Here is a 14,236-nt window from a genome sequence, read left to right as displayed (position 1 = left end):
TCCGACACATTGGTGCGGCTGGCTTCCGGGTTGGATGCACACTGTGTTAAGAAGCAGTGCAGCTTGGCTGGGTTGTGTTTCGAAGGACGCATGGCTCTCGACCTTCATCTCTCCCGAGCCCATACGGGAGTTGTAGCGATGAGACAAGACAGTAACTACTAACAATTGGATACCACGAAATTGGGGAGAAGAAAATAATACAAATAAAAAGAGAGGAGAGGAGAGGAGAGGAGAGGAGAGGAGAGGAGAGGAGAGGAGAGGAGAGGAGAGGAGAGGGACTTGTACTCTGGAGGCTTGAGCACAGCACATAGTGGTCAACTGAAAAGCTGCTTTACTGGCTGTCCCCCTCCCCCTATATGTTTATTTCCCTCTTTCTCTATCTGGGATACTAGTCAACTCAACATGGCTGCTGGAGAGCATCATTATTTGAGGCATGTGGATTTATGTGATTTATAGTAGATACATAAAAACATACCTTAAATAAATGTACTGTACTATGTTTCACACATGGCTCTATTACATTCCACATGAACAGTGAGTGAGACATGCTTAGTTTTATGTTGCACAGGAGCAGATGAGCTGTATACAGCAAGCCAGGTGGCCAAGACAGACAGACAGACAGACAGGCAGGCAGACAGACAGATAGAGGGTGTAGTTAGACAGTGTAGTTAGACAGCGCAGTTTAATAACACAGAGTTAGACCAGACCAGACAAACCACCTAGCTCAAAATAAATGTTTTTTTCTCACTGTGTAAAAAAAAATCCTCTAGACATGACTCAAGGCATAAAGCTTGGATACAGTCTATGAATAATATTTGTGTCTGTGATGGTTGTCTACAATAGTATCCACGCTTATTTAGTCACATTCGGTGAGAAATGCGGTTATGCTGCCAGTAAGACTGTCACGCCCTGACCATAGTAAGCTGTTTATTCTCTATGTTGGTTGGGGCGTGATAGTGACTAGGGTGGGTCATCTAGGTTTTTTGTATGTCAATGTTGGCCTGATATGGTTTCCAATCAGAGGCAGCTGTTTATCGTTGTCTCTGATTGGGGATCATATTTAGGTAGCCATTTTCCCCATTGTTTGGGAGAGAACATCCTGGACTTGGAACAACATTATAGCAGGAGAGAGGAGACTGCCATGGAGGCAGGACAGCGACGAAGTCGGGGAGGTAGGCCACAGAAACCCCAATAATTTTGGGGGGGAGGGGCACATGGAGCAGTCGGCGGAGCCGAGGAGTGAACCAGAGCCAGTCTGGGAGAAGATGGAGAATTAGGAGGAGAGAGAAATGGGGGGTAGTTGAGTTGGTGGAGGATGCACGGATTTGGAATAAAGGAACGTGTTGTCAGTTTGGTGCCACCTGAGTGGGCTCCCCAAACTCGTCTTGAAACATGTGCTAAAGTTCCGGAACAATTGATGCCGGCTATACACACCAGATCTCCAGTGTACCTTCACAACCCAGTGCGTCCTGTGCCAACTCCTCGCACTCTCCCTCAAGTGCGTGTCCCCAGTCAGGTCTGTCCTGTTCCTCTAACCCGCACTCGCCCTGAGGTGCGTGTCTTTAGCCTGGTGCCACCTGTACCGGTCCCACGCATCAGGCCTCCAGTGTGTCTCCACAGTCCAGTACGTCCTCTGCCTCCTTCCCGCACTCGCCCTGAGATGCGTGTCATCAGCCCAGTGCCACCTGTACCGGTCCCACGCATCGGGCCTCCAGTGTGTCTCCACAGTCCAGTACGTCCTCTGCCTCCTTCCCGCACTCGCCCTGAGGTGCATGTAATCAGCCCGGTGCCACCTGTACCAGTCCCACGCATCAGGCCTCCAGTGCGCCTCCACAGTCCAGTACGTCCTGTGCCTCCTCCCTGCACTCGCCCTGAGGTGTGTGTCACCAGCCCGGTACCACCAGTGCCGGCACCACGCATCAGGCCTCCAGTGCGCCTCCACAGTCCAGAGCTTCCGGCGACAGTTCCCAGTCCAGAGCTTCCGGCGACAGTTCCCAGTCCAGAGCTTCCGGCGACGGTCCACGGTTCGAAACCTCCAACGACGGTCCACGGTCCGGAACCTCCTGAGACGGTCTGCGGTCCGGAGCCAACAGCAGGGGTTCTCAGTCCGGAGCCAACAGCAGGGGTTCTCAGTCCAGAGCCTTCTGCGATGATCTATGGTCCGGTTCCTCCTGCAACGATTCCCGCACCAGAGCCACCATGGAGGAAGACGTCGGATCTGCGAGCGGAGTGGGTACTTCGTCCCGCACCGGAACCTCCCCAGATGGTAAATGCCCACTCGGACCCTCCCCTATTGAGTCAGGTTTTGCGGTCGGAGTCTGCAAAACTCTCTTCTCTTCCTAACAAGAGGGAGCATGTATACTTCTAGTTTGGAAGATTTTGTTAGTCACCCTGCCTACAATTTAGACCCTGCTAGTAAACAGTCAATAGATTTGGCATTACTCCACACATCCCAAACATTTCTTTACCTCTAGGTAGAGCGCTATTGTATTGTAATCCTATCCAAGGTCACTTGGTAAACAAATCCCCTGGGCTAGGAGAGTTTTCTAATAAAAGCAGCATTATGAGAGTTTACAGCACATACAGCTTTTCGTGGAACAAGACTTAGCAACCTAGATCCCATGGCTGCTGCCACCTTGTACCCTCGCTACTGGGGTGAGGAGGTTTGATGGTAAATAGAGGAAGACAAGGGAGTGTGGATGTTATGGTATGTCATTGATTTATGGGTGAGATTATCAACTGGAAACCTGAGCTGGACAGTAGGGTCATGCAGAGACACGCAGCAACACTGATAATCAGCACAGAATATAATGGGCCAGGTTCGGTGCTAAATCCACAGACACATTACATAACCCCTACATAACCAATCTGACACCTGTGAAGCTAAACCCTCTGTGACTCGTCCTGACAGCAGACGCCACCACAGCCCAGATTATTCTTCCTAGCTGGCATGGCAGACTCCTGAGAATGCACTCATGTATATTCAGTATTCACATATTCAATCACAGCAAAAGATAGGACACGCAGATGCAAGCACATTGAGGTTATTTCCAGCATCCATCACTGTAATTGCATCGGTTTAACACAGCAGCACAACACTGCTATTGGCATAGTAATGAAAGCTCTCCACCCCGGCCCCATTACATTACCTTTCATTAGTCCACACATGTTTTGAAGCCCCTATTCATCTCAATGCACATGTATCACATGAAACACAAGGTGTTACGCACCTGCCAGTGTGTCACAGCTGTAGTTATGATACCTATTACACAGTAAAGATGTATTTACTCTTTAGCTTGAATCTAGTGACTGTTCAATTAGGCCTGTCACATACAGTCTACCACCTGGTTAATTGCCTTTAAATAATTACAGGGCTATTTCTGTCCATGGAAGAGCTCAGTTTAGAGGGACTAAATGGAGTGCAATTGAATCAGGAACATCTGTGGCTACTGTGAGCATGCCTGACTGGGTTATGCTCTGGGTTTACATCTGTGTACATGCACCTACTCATTTATCTTAGCATTCACCATATAGAACTGCAGAGATGGGAACCAGGTCACAATTGAGCAAGTCCTAAGCAAGTCTCAAGTCTTAACCTTCGAGTCTCGAGTCAATTCCCAAGTAATAAGAGGCAACTCTCAAGTCCCACGTTCCAAAGCTCAGGTCAAGTCACACGTCCTTAATTTTGTTTTCTTTACATTACGCCTACTAATACAGTATATAGGCCTACATAATACATTTCACAGATCATTAAATAAATGTTTTTTGAATCATCATTAATAATAGAAAAGCCATCCAAATGATGATATACCGTTAGTGGTGATAGTACAGCTACAGTTTGACTGACATTGTGAAATCTCCAATTAGAATAAAGTGGTATTGTTTATACCCAGCCCACAACATGGTCTGTGGTTGGCTAAGAATAAACATTTATGGAAACTCTTGCTCAGAGCACATATTTTTGAGCGAGAAGTGGTCAAAATATAGAACAATACTCTATTTTCCCCCATGCCTTTCTGCATCTGGAGGCACAAGGCAGAACTGAATTGAACAGTTATTTACCATATAACCCAATGTGACTCTCCGCTTTGAGCAACATAATTGCCACGAATGTATGCTCATGGTGTAATGCAGAATTTAAAAGGAGAGGAAGGTGGTGCTGCTCGTTTGAGAGGGGAAAATCCAAGTCTCTCGAGTCTCTTGAGTGTTACAGCTCAAGTCCAAGTTAAGTCCAGAGTCATAGCTGCTCAAGTCGAAGGCGAGTGTCAAGTGTTTTTTATTTTTGCCAAGTCAAGTCTCAAGTCACGTGACTTGAATCCACACCTCTGTAGAACTGTATGTAAGCTAGTGTATGTTCATTACAATCATGAACTCATTCATCCACTTATCCATCCATCCACCTATGTTGGCTCACAGGAATAGGACGACCCCTGTGTTGGCCATGGCGTACGACAATCCCAGAATTCCACTTCCCATGATGGCGTTGCCCAAGTTGAATACTGACATTCCGAAAGAGGTCTTCCCCTCAAACTGATTCCATGGATAAAGACAAAGAGGAGAACACGCTTGTTAGCACAATGCTTAAAACAATCAAACTTGCTTCACAGAAGGAGAGAATGAACACACGTTACATATTCATCTGAAACATCCACTGGGGCCATAGCACCCTATTGGTTTGGCTTACGTCTGTGAAGCCTGTGGCCTTCTTGTCCTCCATGCTAGACAGGAACTCCTGACTCTCTGCAAGGTTAGCCTCTGGATCCTCACTTCTGTGAGAATAAAGCACGTTCATAAGCACATTAAACAACAAAAAATGTTATCCAACCACAACTCAAGGACACACTCTCTGAGAGAACTGTGGAATCGTATAGGATAACATTCTACTGCTATAGGAGGCTGGGGCTGGATGGTACTGTTCTGTCCTTATCACAACTCGTGATTGTCATAGGTGAGACAAACAGTACACCGAAACATATCCCTTCCTTGTCAATGTTACATACCTGACATTTTGGACACTATTAGGAACAATTTCCCTAAAAAAAGTAGCGTAGAGAAAGACGATCCATCATCCAATGAAAGCACAAAGAGGAAAAACAACATAAACACACCTTCAGTAATGCAGCCATGATGGAGACAGTGACACAGTCTGTGTAAACTAATGCATTCAAGCACTAAAGAGGATATGAGGAGACACTGTACGTTGTATGTTAAACAGTTCATGTAATTTCCTGTGACTGAGGGGCAGGTCTGTTGCATGCTGATGGAGGTGACCTCATGATTAGTAGAGCAAAGGAATGCAGTCTCTGATGCTAGGCAGTACTAGGTACGCATGACACACATTTCCACACACATATCCGGAGTAGTTAACAAAGAGCCGTGTTGTTGTTGTGGGGTGTGTGAAGGGAGACATGTGACACTCTCAGAGGGTAGTACAGTAGGTCACACGCGCAGCCTGCCCGCAGGACAAGGCAGCCAATCGCAGAGCTCACCTCAACACTCTGACAAAACAAAGCTCAGTGAGGGAGCACATCACACTCAGCACTAATAGTTTAATACTCAGCCAATGTAATATGTTGCCTAAATACCAGAGGGTCTACTTTTTTTAGATGAAAAGGTTCCCCTTGTCTGCTATCTTGTATCTAATCTTGTCCACCAGCCGAGCCTCTCTCTGTCGAACACTATATGCAGTAGCGAATGAGCCTGGGGATGAGGTTATCTTCTATCTGTGTATACTCTACTTTTTCAAATGAAAAGCCTGTGTATACTTTTGTATGTTTGTAGTCTGCTATCATGTACCTGAGCGTATACTTACTGCTCTGTGGTGTCTCCTGGTGGTATTTTGGCTTCCGCTGTGGTTTCCTCCCCAGGCTCATGGCCTTTCCCATTGGGAATAGAGTTCATCTCTGCTGGCGCCGGTGCTGGTGCTGGAGCTGGTGCTGGTGCTGGAGCTGGAGCTGGTGCTGCCGCTGGTGCTAGAGCTGGTGGAGCAGGTTCAACGCTTTCAGCTGCTTTATCGTCACTCATCTTTCTGCTGATGGATGTGTGTGTGTGTGTGTGTGTGTGTGTGTGTGTGTGTGTGTGTGTGTGTGTGTGTCTGATGTCCTCTTTTCCTTCAGGAGTCTAGGAAATAATAGACAAGCGGCAGTTAGACTACAGCTGATGGATGTGTGTGTGTGTATTTGTGTGTGTGTGTGTGTGTCTGATGTCCTCTTTTCCTTCAGGAGTCTAGGAAATAATAGACAAGCGGCAGTTAGACTACAGCTGATGATCTAATTATGTTCACAATCACTGGAATATTACAGACAGTTCATTAAATGCAGATAAGCTCGCATATCTTACACATCTTACACAGCCATCTAGATCCAGAATTGGGATACAAATTGTACAACTTGAGTACAAATGAGTTGCTGGCGACTATAAGAGGCATGTTGAAAGAGGCCTGCTCTTGGCAGATATAATGAGTCTGTCTGTGTCTTCCTGGTAGGCCCCTGTTAAACGTGCCTGAGTTATAAAGTGCTTTCTAAGAACGCTAGAGGAGCAGACAACACAACACAAACACTTTCTATTTTCAGTTTGTCGCACATAAGATAAAAACACCAGCCACCACCACTGAAGTCGGAAAGCTAAGTTGATAAACAACCTTTGATTCAGGGGAGAATCTCTAGCATTATTGAGTTGTCAGCTGAAAGGTATTTTCCTCTCCCTTTCCTCGGAAGAGAAAAGGTCCCAGTTAGCTGTGACACTCTAGGCTTTGTGAGGGATGGTTCGGGCCCCTCTATACGGGGCCTCTGTGTCCTAGGTCCCCTGCAGTGGTGTCTAAGCAGAGCTGCTGGTGTGCGGGACCCTGAAAGGCCCCTGAAAGACTCCTGTGACATACATCTCCTGGTTCCTGTCTACCTCGGTTCCCTCTCTGGCTGTCGCTGAAAGCCACCACCACTAATTTCTCCATTAGCTATGCAGCGTAAACAAGGGTAAAGTGCGGATGGAGTAAGGGGGTATAGAGAGTTGGGGGCGAAGGGGGGTTAGAGAAGGTGGCACACACATAGACCCACAGAAGAAGGAGATGAAAGGCAGTAGAACCAGCTATGACTAGCTTGGAACCAGTTTTGGGCGTCTTTGTTCCCAATTTTTTTGTTCTAGCTCGCCATTTTTTTTATTTAATTAGGAAGAGCTTAGCGTAGTGACAGTGCTCTCTCTCAGTGCTCCAGCCCCCTTCACTGGGCCTGGTCCCCTCAGCAGCCCCCTGTTCCTGCTTCCCACCACCCCTACAACCACCACCTCCCCTCCCCTGCCCGCCTTTTAAATGTAGCTTTTCGTAAAATGATTTTAGCACATCAAAGACTGAGGGAGGTGAATAAATCTGAGTCTCCATCGAGCAGCAGCCCCTCATGGCCTGTGTCACTGTGTTACTGGCCTCCACCAACCACGTTGTGATGTGAGCCTTATTGCACAGCCAGGCTCCTCTGTCTCTCTGGCTAAAGCCGGGCAACGTGGTCAGCCAGCAAAACACGGCACACAATGGCGCATGTTGTGTGGTTTCCTGGGAACGGGCCGGAGAACAGTGATGCTATTGTGCCAAGCATCATTATACTGCCGGGGCCCCCTTTGCTGCAGCTTGCCAGGCCACTCGAGGGGCTGAAAAGGTAATTCATTGTGTCCTAATTGAAAAGACGCCACCTTGAATTCCACAGCTACCGGTGTCCCGCGCTCACGCACATGTGTGGCAGGGGAAGGGCGGTAGGCGGTGCCACACACCCTAGGAGCCCATCGCCAGTGAGGAGTCTCTCTGTCACTCAAAGAGCTCACGAATCACAGACAGGCTGGAGAGCACGCTCAGAGGAGGATCTGAAGTGGAAAGGATGTGTGATTGGCTGGCTGAACCACAGGGGGATCTCTGGGATGAACTCACAGGGTGGAGCTTCTCCACGTCAAAGCTGATTGGGCAGAATCACATCTTCAATAACCATTGGATCAATTAACTAAAGCAACATGTGACTTCCTTCAGCTAGCTGGGTGTGAAAACACAAACCCAATGTGTTTTCATTCAGCCAGAATGCTTGGCATATCTTTAGCCACAGACACAGGGAATACGGTATGAATACAGTATGTTTGAAGACTTAATTTATTGTTCCACTAAGCCCCTGAGAGAGTGAGTCACTGAAGATGAAAGAGAATGTGTGGCGATGAAGAGGATAACAATTACAATGACAAATGTAGGGCAGTCACTGTGCGGTGTAAGCAGCAAGGACACACAGATCTCCAGGACTTGGAGACATCTCACCAGGATATCACACATAGAACAAAACCAGAATACTACACCTACAGTATACATACAGTATATTACAGTATGAAACATAAGAGAAAAGGAGGTTGTGTGTTGATGAGAAGAGGTCTATCTGGGTCAAATCACAGTAGCGATGAGATCACATCCTGAATAACATACAGATGTTCTATCTCAATTTGATCACTCTTTTGTCACAGAGAAGTTTCCTGCGCAGTAGGAAATGCAAATTGTAGTGAATTCGAGGTTTAAAAAGTCTTATAAAGTTTGTAATTTCCGGTTTAAAATGTCAGACTTGATTTATCCTAAAAAAAAAATTATCAACTACTACAAAAATTACCATTAATTATAATGCACATAATAATTCACATTTTCTGTTGCTACATGATCATTTTCACGCTGAGAGAAACTGGTTAAATTAAGATAGCACATTTGTAGCAGCGGAGGCTCCTCAGAAGAAAAAGGGGAGGACCATCCTCAGTGAATTTCATAAAAAGAAAAATTGTTTAAAACCTAGGATTATCATGGTTCTCACCTCCTTCCATAGACTTACACAGTAATTATGACAACTTCCGGAGGACGTCCTCCAACCTATCAGAGCTCTTACAGCATGAACTGACATGTTGTCCACCCAATCAAAGGATCAGATAATAAATCTAGTACTTAAAGCATAAGCTACAGCTAGCTAGTGCTGCAGTGCATAAAATGTGTTATAGTTGACTGAAAGACAGAGTAGTTGACTGAAAGACAGAGAAAGTTGAATAGTTGAACAGTTTTGAACAAATTAATTTCTTTAAAAATGAAGGAGAAGCAAAAGAGAGAGAGAGCTATATTTTTTTTATTTGTTTAAACTTCTTATGGTGTAGGGGATGCTTGCGTCCCACTTGGCCAAAAACCAGGGAAACTGCAGTGCGGCAAATTCAAATAAATTGATATAAAAATCAAACTTTCATTAAATCACACATGTAAGATACGCAATTAAAGCTACACTCGTTGTGAATCTAGCCAACATGTCAGATTAAAAAAAGGCTTTTCGGCGAAAGCATAAGAAGCTATTTTCTGATGATAGCACAACAGCAAACAAAGAGGGTAGCATATTTCAACCCTACAGGCGCTACACAAAACGCAGAAATAAAATATGAAACATGCCTTACCTTTGACGAGCTTCTTTTGTTGGCACTCCAATATGTCCCATAAACATCACAATTGGTCCTAATGTTCGATTAATTCCGTCCATATATATCCAAAATGTCAATTTATTTGGCGCGTTTGTTCCAGAAAAAAACAGCTTCCAAAATGTGCAACGTCACTACAAAATATTTTAAAAGTTGCCTATAAACTTTGCCAAAATATTTCAAACTACTTTTGTAATACAACTTTAGGTCTTTTTAAACGTTAATAATCGATCAAATTGAAGACGGGTCTATCTGTGTTCAATACAGGAAGACAACAAACCAAGCTACTTTTCAAGTCTTGCACAACTCTCAACAGTGTTACGTAGTTCCTAGTTGGCCACTTCTTCATTGCACAAAGGAATAACCTCAACCAAATTCCAAAGACTGGTGACATCCAGTGGAAGCAGTAGGAACTGGGAACAAGTTCCTAAGAAATATTGTTTGCCAATGAGAACTCAGTGAAAAGACAGAGACCTCAAAAATAAAATTCTGAACGGTTAGTCCTCAGGGTTTTGCCTGCTACATAAGTTCTGTTATACTCACAGACATGATTCAAACAGTTTTAGAAACTTCAGAGTGTTTTCTTTCCAAATCTACTAATAATATGCATATCTTATATTCTTGGCATGAGTAGCAGGAAGTTGAAATTGGGCACGCTATTTATCCAAAAGTGAAAATGCTGCCCCCTATACCTTAAGAAGTTAAACTTTCACTTACTTAGCTAGCGAATGCAACTAGTGAGTTTAGCCTAATCAAACACCTGGCTCAAACAGAGAGTGATGCTATGTTAGCTAGCTGGCTATAGCTATTCAACACTGGAATTCTTCCAAGTCATGGTAAGCTTTTGGTTTTATTCATGTATTGCCACCGGGGCCAGCCAGCGTAACTGCTAAACTGCTTGCTGTCCACTGTACTGCATGATTGCAGCGGGTTTAGTAATACGTTAGTTCTAGTAGCTATTATGACTATTACGTTAGCTAATATGGTGACAACGATGTAGGCTGTGTGTAGCGGTTAGTGGTTATGATCACAAAGCCTCCTTCACTCATGCCGCCAAACTTACCCTGGTAAAACTGACCATCCTACCGATCCTCGACTTCGGCGATGTCATTTACAAAATAGCCTCCAATACCCTACTCAATAAATTGGATGCAGTCTATCACAGTGCCATCCGATTTGTCACCAAAGCCATACATACTACCCACCACTGTGACCTGTATGCTCTCGTTGGCTGGCCCTCACTTCAAACTCGTCGCCAAACCCACTGGCTCCAAGTCCCCCTTATCTCAGCTCGCTGGTCACCATAACAGCACCCACCTGTAGCACGCGCTCCAGCAGGTATATCTCTCTGGTCGCCCCCAAAGCTAATTCTTCCTTTGGCCGCCTCTCCTTCCAGTTCTCTGCTGCCAATGACTGGAACGAACTACAAAACCTCTGAAACTGGAAACAACTATCTCCCTCACTAGCTTTAAGCACCAGCTGTCAGAGCAGCTCACAGATTACTGCACCTGTACATAGCCCATCTATAATTTAGCCCAAACAACTACCTCTTCCCCTACTGTATTTATTTATTTATTTTGCTCCTTTGCACCCCATTATTTATATTTCTACTTTGCACATTCTTCCACTGCAAATCTACCATTCCAGTGTTTTACTTGCTATATTGTATTTACCTGGCCACTATGGCCTTTTTTTGCATTTACCTCCCTTCTCACTTCATTTGCTCACATTGTATATAGACTTATTTTTCAACTGTATTATTGACTGTATGCTTGTTTTTCTCCATGTGTAACTCTGTGTTGTTTTTGTCGCACTGCTTTGCTTTATCTTGGCCAGGTTGCAGTTGTAAATGAGAACTTGTTCTCAACTGGCCTACCTGGGTAAATAAAGGTGAAATAAATATAAATTAATATATGATATGAAGGTCTGGTTTGGAAAGGTTTTGTCACCTGGTCACAGACAGCTGTTCTATTGTTCATTGAAGCTGTTCTATTGTTCATTGAAAATGTGAGAGGAGGAGAGAGTGTGATCATGTTGTTTGTATGTGGCTGCTAGTTCTGTGTTTGCGTTTGATCAGGGTGTATTCATTCAGCCGATTCTGTTGAAAAAGTTTTCTTAAACGGAAGCAAACGGAACGAAATGGAGATAAACATACCTGCATTTGTACAACAGAAAATATAGTTTGCAACTGTTGGACTAATTATTACAATCTAGATGAGCTAGATGCAGGCAAGAAAGAGTGTGCAAGGCGGTATTGAATGTGCTACGGTCTGTCAACAAAAAGATCTTGACCTGTGCACCTACGTTGTAAACTTTCATTCGTAGGCTACGTTGTAGCAACCTCATGATGGATATAGGGAAATTAGAGTATCATGTAGTAGCCCAAACGTATTAATGTTTGAGCTGGGTGAATGGAATATGAATGACAGTCATCCAATATGCTGTAATAGAAATAAGACCATGCTCATTAAACCAAAAAACGGTCCTCCCTCATCTTAATCGGCACCAATCGCCAACGATTTGTACGGCATGATGCCACCATCATCACATACCCTTCATACACAATTAACAAAGCCTGCCTGCCCAGCCATCATCACTTAAATCTCAAACACCTCACTTTCCCAGATTAGCTACCTAAAAGTGTGTGTGTGTGTGTGTGTGTGTGTGTGTGTGTGTGTGTGTAGTTTGACAGGAAGTAGTTTGTTGGGAGAACGTCATGCAGGCTTACTCACCACCTCTAGGGAGGTGCACATGTGGCGTCAGGTAATTACATCGAGAGAGTTTAATTATTTTCAACATGCTGTTATTTTTAAAGGTCTCTCTATAAACAACTATTAATAGATGGGGTTTATTTGCTACTGCTCTGCATGCAGCATTAAGGTACACATGGAAAGGCTGACACAGAATGACTATTGGCAATGATCCCTATATTGCTCCCTAAGCCAGTGGATGTTGTGGATGCAGTGATTTTATAAACCGCTGTTGTGTTCTGTTCTTGCAGGGTTTCATGGGTGTTGTTGTTGGGTCTCTGCTTTGTGTAGACAGAAGGCCATGTCCCCAGAGGAAAGGAGCTTGTTCGGTAAGGGTGGGGGTGGGGGGGTGGAGGGATGGAAATAGGGGCATAATTACGCAAGAGCAAATGTCACATTGTTAGGCTTTGTGTGGGAGAAAATCAATGTCCTCCTTCCCTGTCTAATCTGTCAGAGGCTTGCTTGTTTATCCAAGCCTTGAAGAGCCCTGATCCCAAAAAACCCTCCTCAAATTCTCACCCTCAGTCTGTGCTGCTGGGGCTAGGCTACTCTGACGTAGGCAACATGGCTAAGAGACGTCATCCCGGAGGAAGATGTATGAGGACCAGAAGAGAAGTGTTTACAGCGAACCCAGAACCACTCCAAAGCAGGGCCCTGACCCGCACACCACATCTACCAACACTGATTACTTATATTGCCCGTGTGTGTGTGTGTGTGTGTGTGTGTGTGTGTGTGTGTGTGTGTGTGTGTGTGTGTGCGTGTGTGCGTGCGTGCGGACCAGAAGATAAGTGTTTACTGCGAACCCAGAACCACTCCAAAGCAGGACCCTGACCCGCACACCACATCTACCAACACTGATTACTTACATTGCCCGTGGGTGTGCTTGTGGGTGTGAGTGTCGTAGGTGGGTGTGTGTGTGAGTAGTCTGCTCGAGGAATTATCGGGCACCCCTCCTCCAACACTGTCAAGGCTCTGTGCTTCATTAGTCCACTGTAATTTCATTTGAGCTTAATCTGTTGAAGAGGCTTTGGACTATCATTAAATAATAAGGGATTTTTTTGCAGTTTTGGTACTCTCCTCAGGCAGGGAAAAAGTGCCTCTGCTCCATATCCAATCAGCAAAGCCCTTTGACTTTCCCAAACCCCTGTGGCTACAGAGGTTTGATTCCATATACATGTTTTCCTTACAACCCACCAATCTGTATTGTATTTTGATTAACCACTAGAATAGATACTGAGGAAATTATCTGTGGTAGACCTTACCTCAGCAAGATGAGGGTTTAAGCATTACAGTCAAATAGAAACGCAATTCGGCTACCATGAGAAAATCTCATGATGTGCCACTGAGGTATTTAGTTTTTTCTGTCTTGCTGGCTGTCAAATTGAAATCCCCAGGGCTCTGAGTGACAACTGTCTGACTAGAAAACATCTCATCTCTCTCTAGTGGGCTGAACGTTCAGTGTGGAGAGATTTCCAACAGATTAAGAGATTACACTTTTCCACATAATTTCTCTGATGAGCTGAAAATAGACGTGTGTCTCCCTGTGTTTAAGAGCAAACAGTGGAGAAGAGAGTCTGGGGGCTTCTGACAGCCTGTCTCTGTCTTTCCCTAGGATGACTGGATTATGCTAGAGCCACTCTCACTCAGGTGGGAAATCGGGATTCAACCTCCCATGTGTGTCACACACACACAAACTCACTATGCTGCTAAAAATAGCCTCATGTCACAAACAGAGGCGTGTTGGCACCAGCACGTGTGAATATGGATGGACGGATGGATGGATGGATGGATGGATGGATGGACGGACGGACGGACGGACGGATGGATGCAGTGGACACCTGAAATAAACCTACCTGGTAAAGTTGTGAAACGCTAGTCTTAGTAAACATTATGGATGGGCTGAACTGTCATCTATCTATTCTGGTTCTACACACACAGCAATCAGACAAGGGTGTGCTTCACATTTATCCACATTGCTATTTTCATTTCATTCCACAAATACTTCAGTGTGAGGGGGATGCACTGGCACC

At 45.0% G+C, this 14,236-nt stretch overlaps 1 protein-coding gene across 3 annotated transcripts in view; it reads right to left on the bottom strand.

The window, feature by feature from the left end:
• LOC110494279 (sodium-coupled neutral amino acid transporter 3) overlaps positions 1-14,236 on the bottom strand; it is a 74,737-nt gene that overhangs the window by 46,787 nt on the left and 13,714 nt on the right. Inside the window, exons 2-5 of one of the 3 annotated variants that reach the window (XM_036950363.1) lie at positions 5,813-6,225; positions 5,001-5,033; positions 4,685-4,769; positions 4,415-4,530 (exon numbers count right to left, since the gene is read on the bottom strand). In XM_036950363.1, the coding sequence (XP_036806258.1) occupies positions 4,415-4,530; positions 4,685-4,769; positions 5,001-5,033; positions 5,813-6,024 (446 nt within the window). In that variant the 5' untranslated portion in view covers positions 6,025-6,225. The remainder of the gene's footprint in view (positions 1-4,414; positions 4,531-4,684; positions 4,770-5,000; positions 5,034-5,812; positions 6,226-14,236) is intronic. The other 2 variants (XM_036950364.1, XM_036950365.1) reach the window with 2 other exon arrangements.

The sequence above is a fragment of the Oncorhynchus mykiss genome, chromosome 17, assembly GCF_013265735.2.
Source record: "Oncorhynchus mykiss isolate Arlee chromosome 17, USDA_OmykA_1.1, whole genome shotgun sequence".
In the NCBI taxonomy this organism is placed as follows: Eukaryota; Metazoa; Chordata; class Actinopteri; order Salmoniformes; family Salmonidae; genus Oncorhynchus; species Oncorhynchus mykiss.
This window is presented reverse-complemented; position numbering and strand designations above follow the sequence as displayed.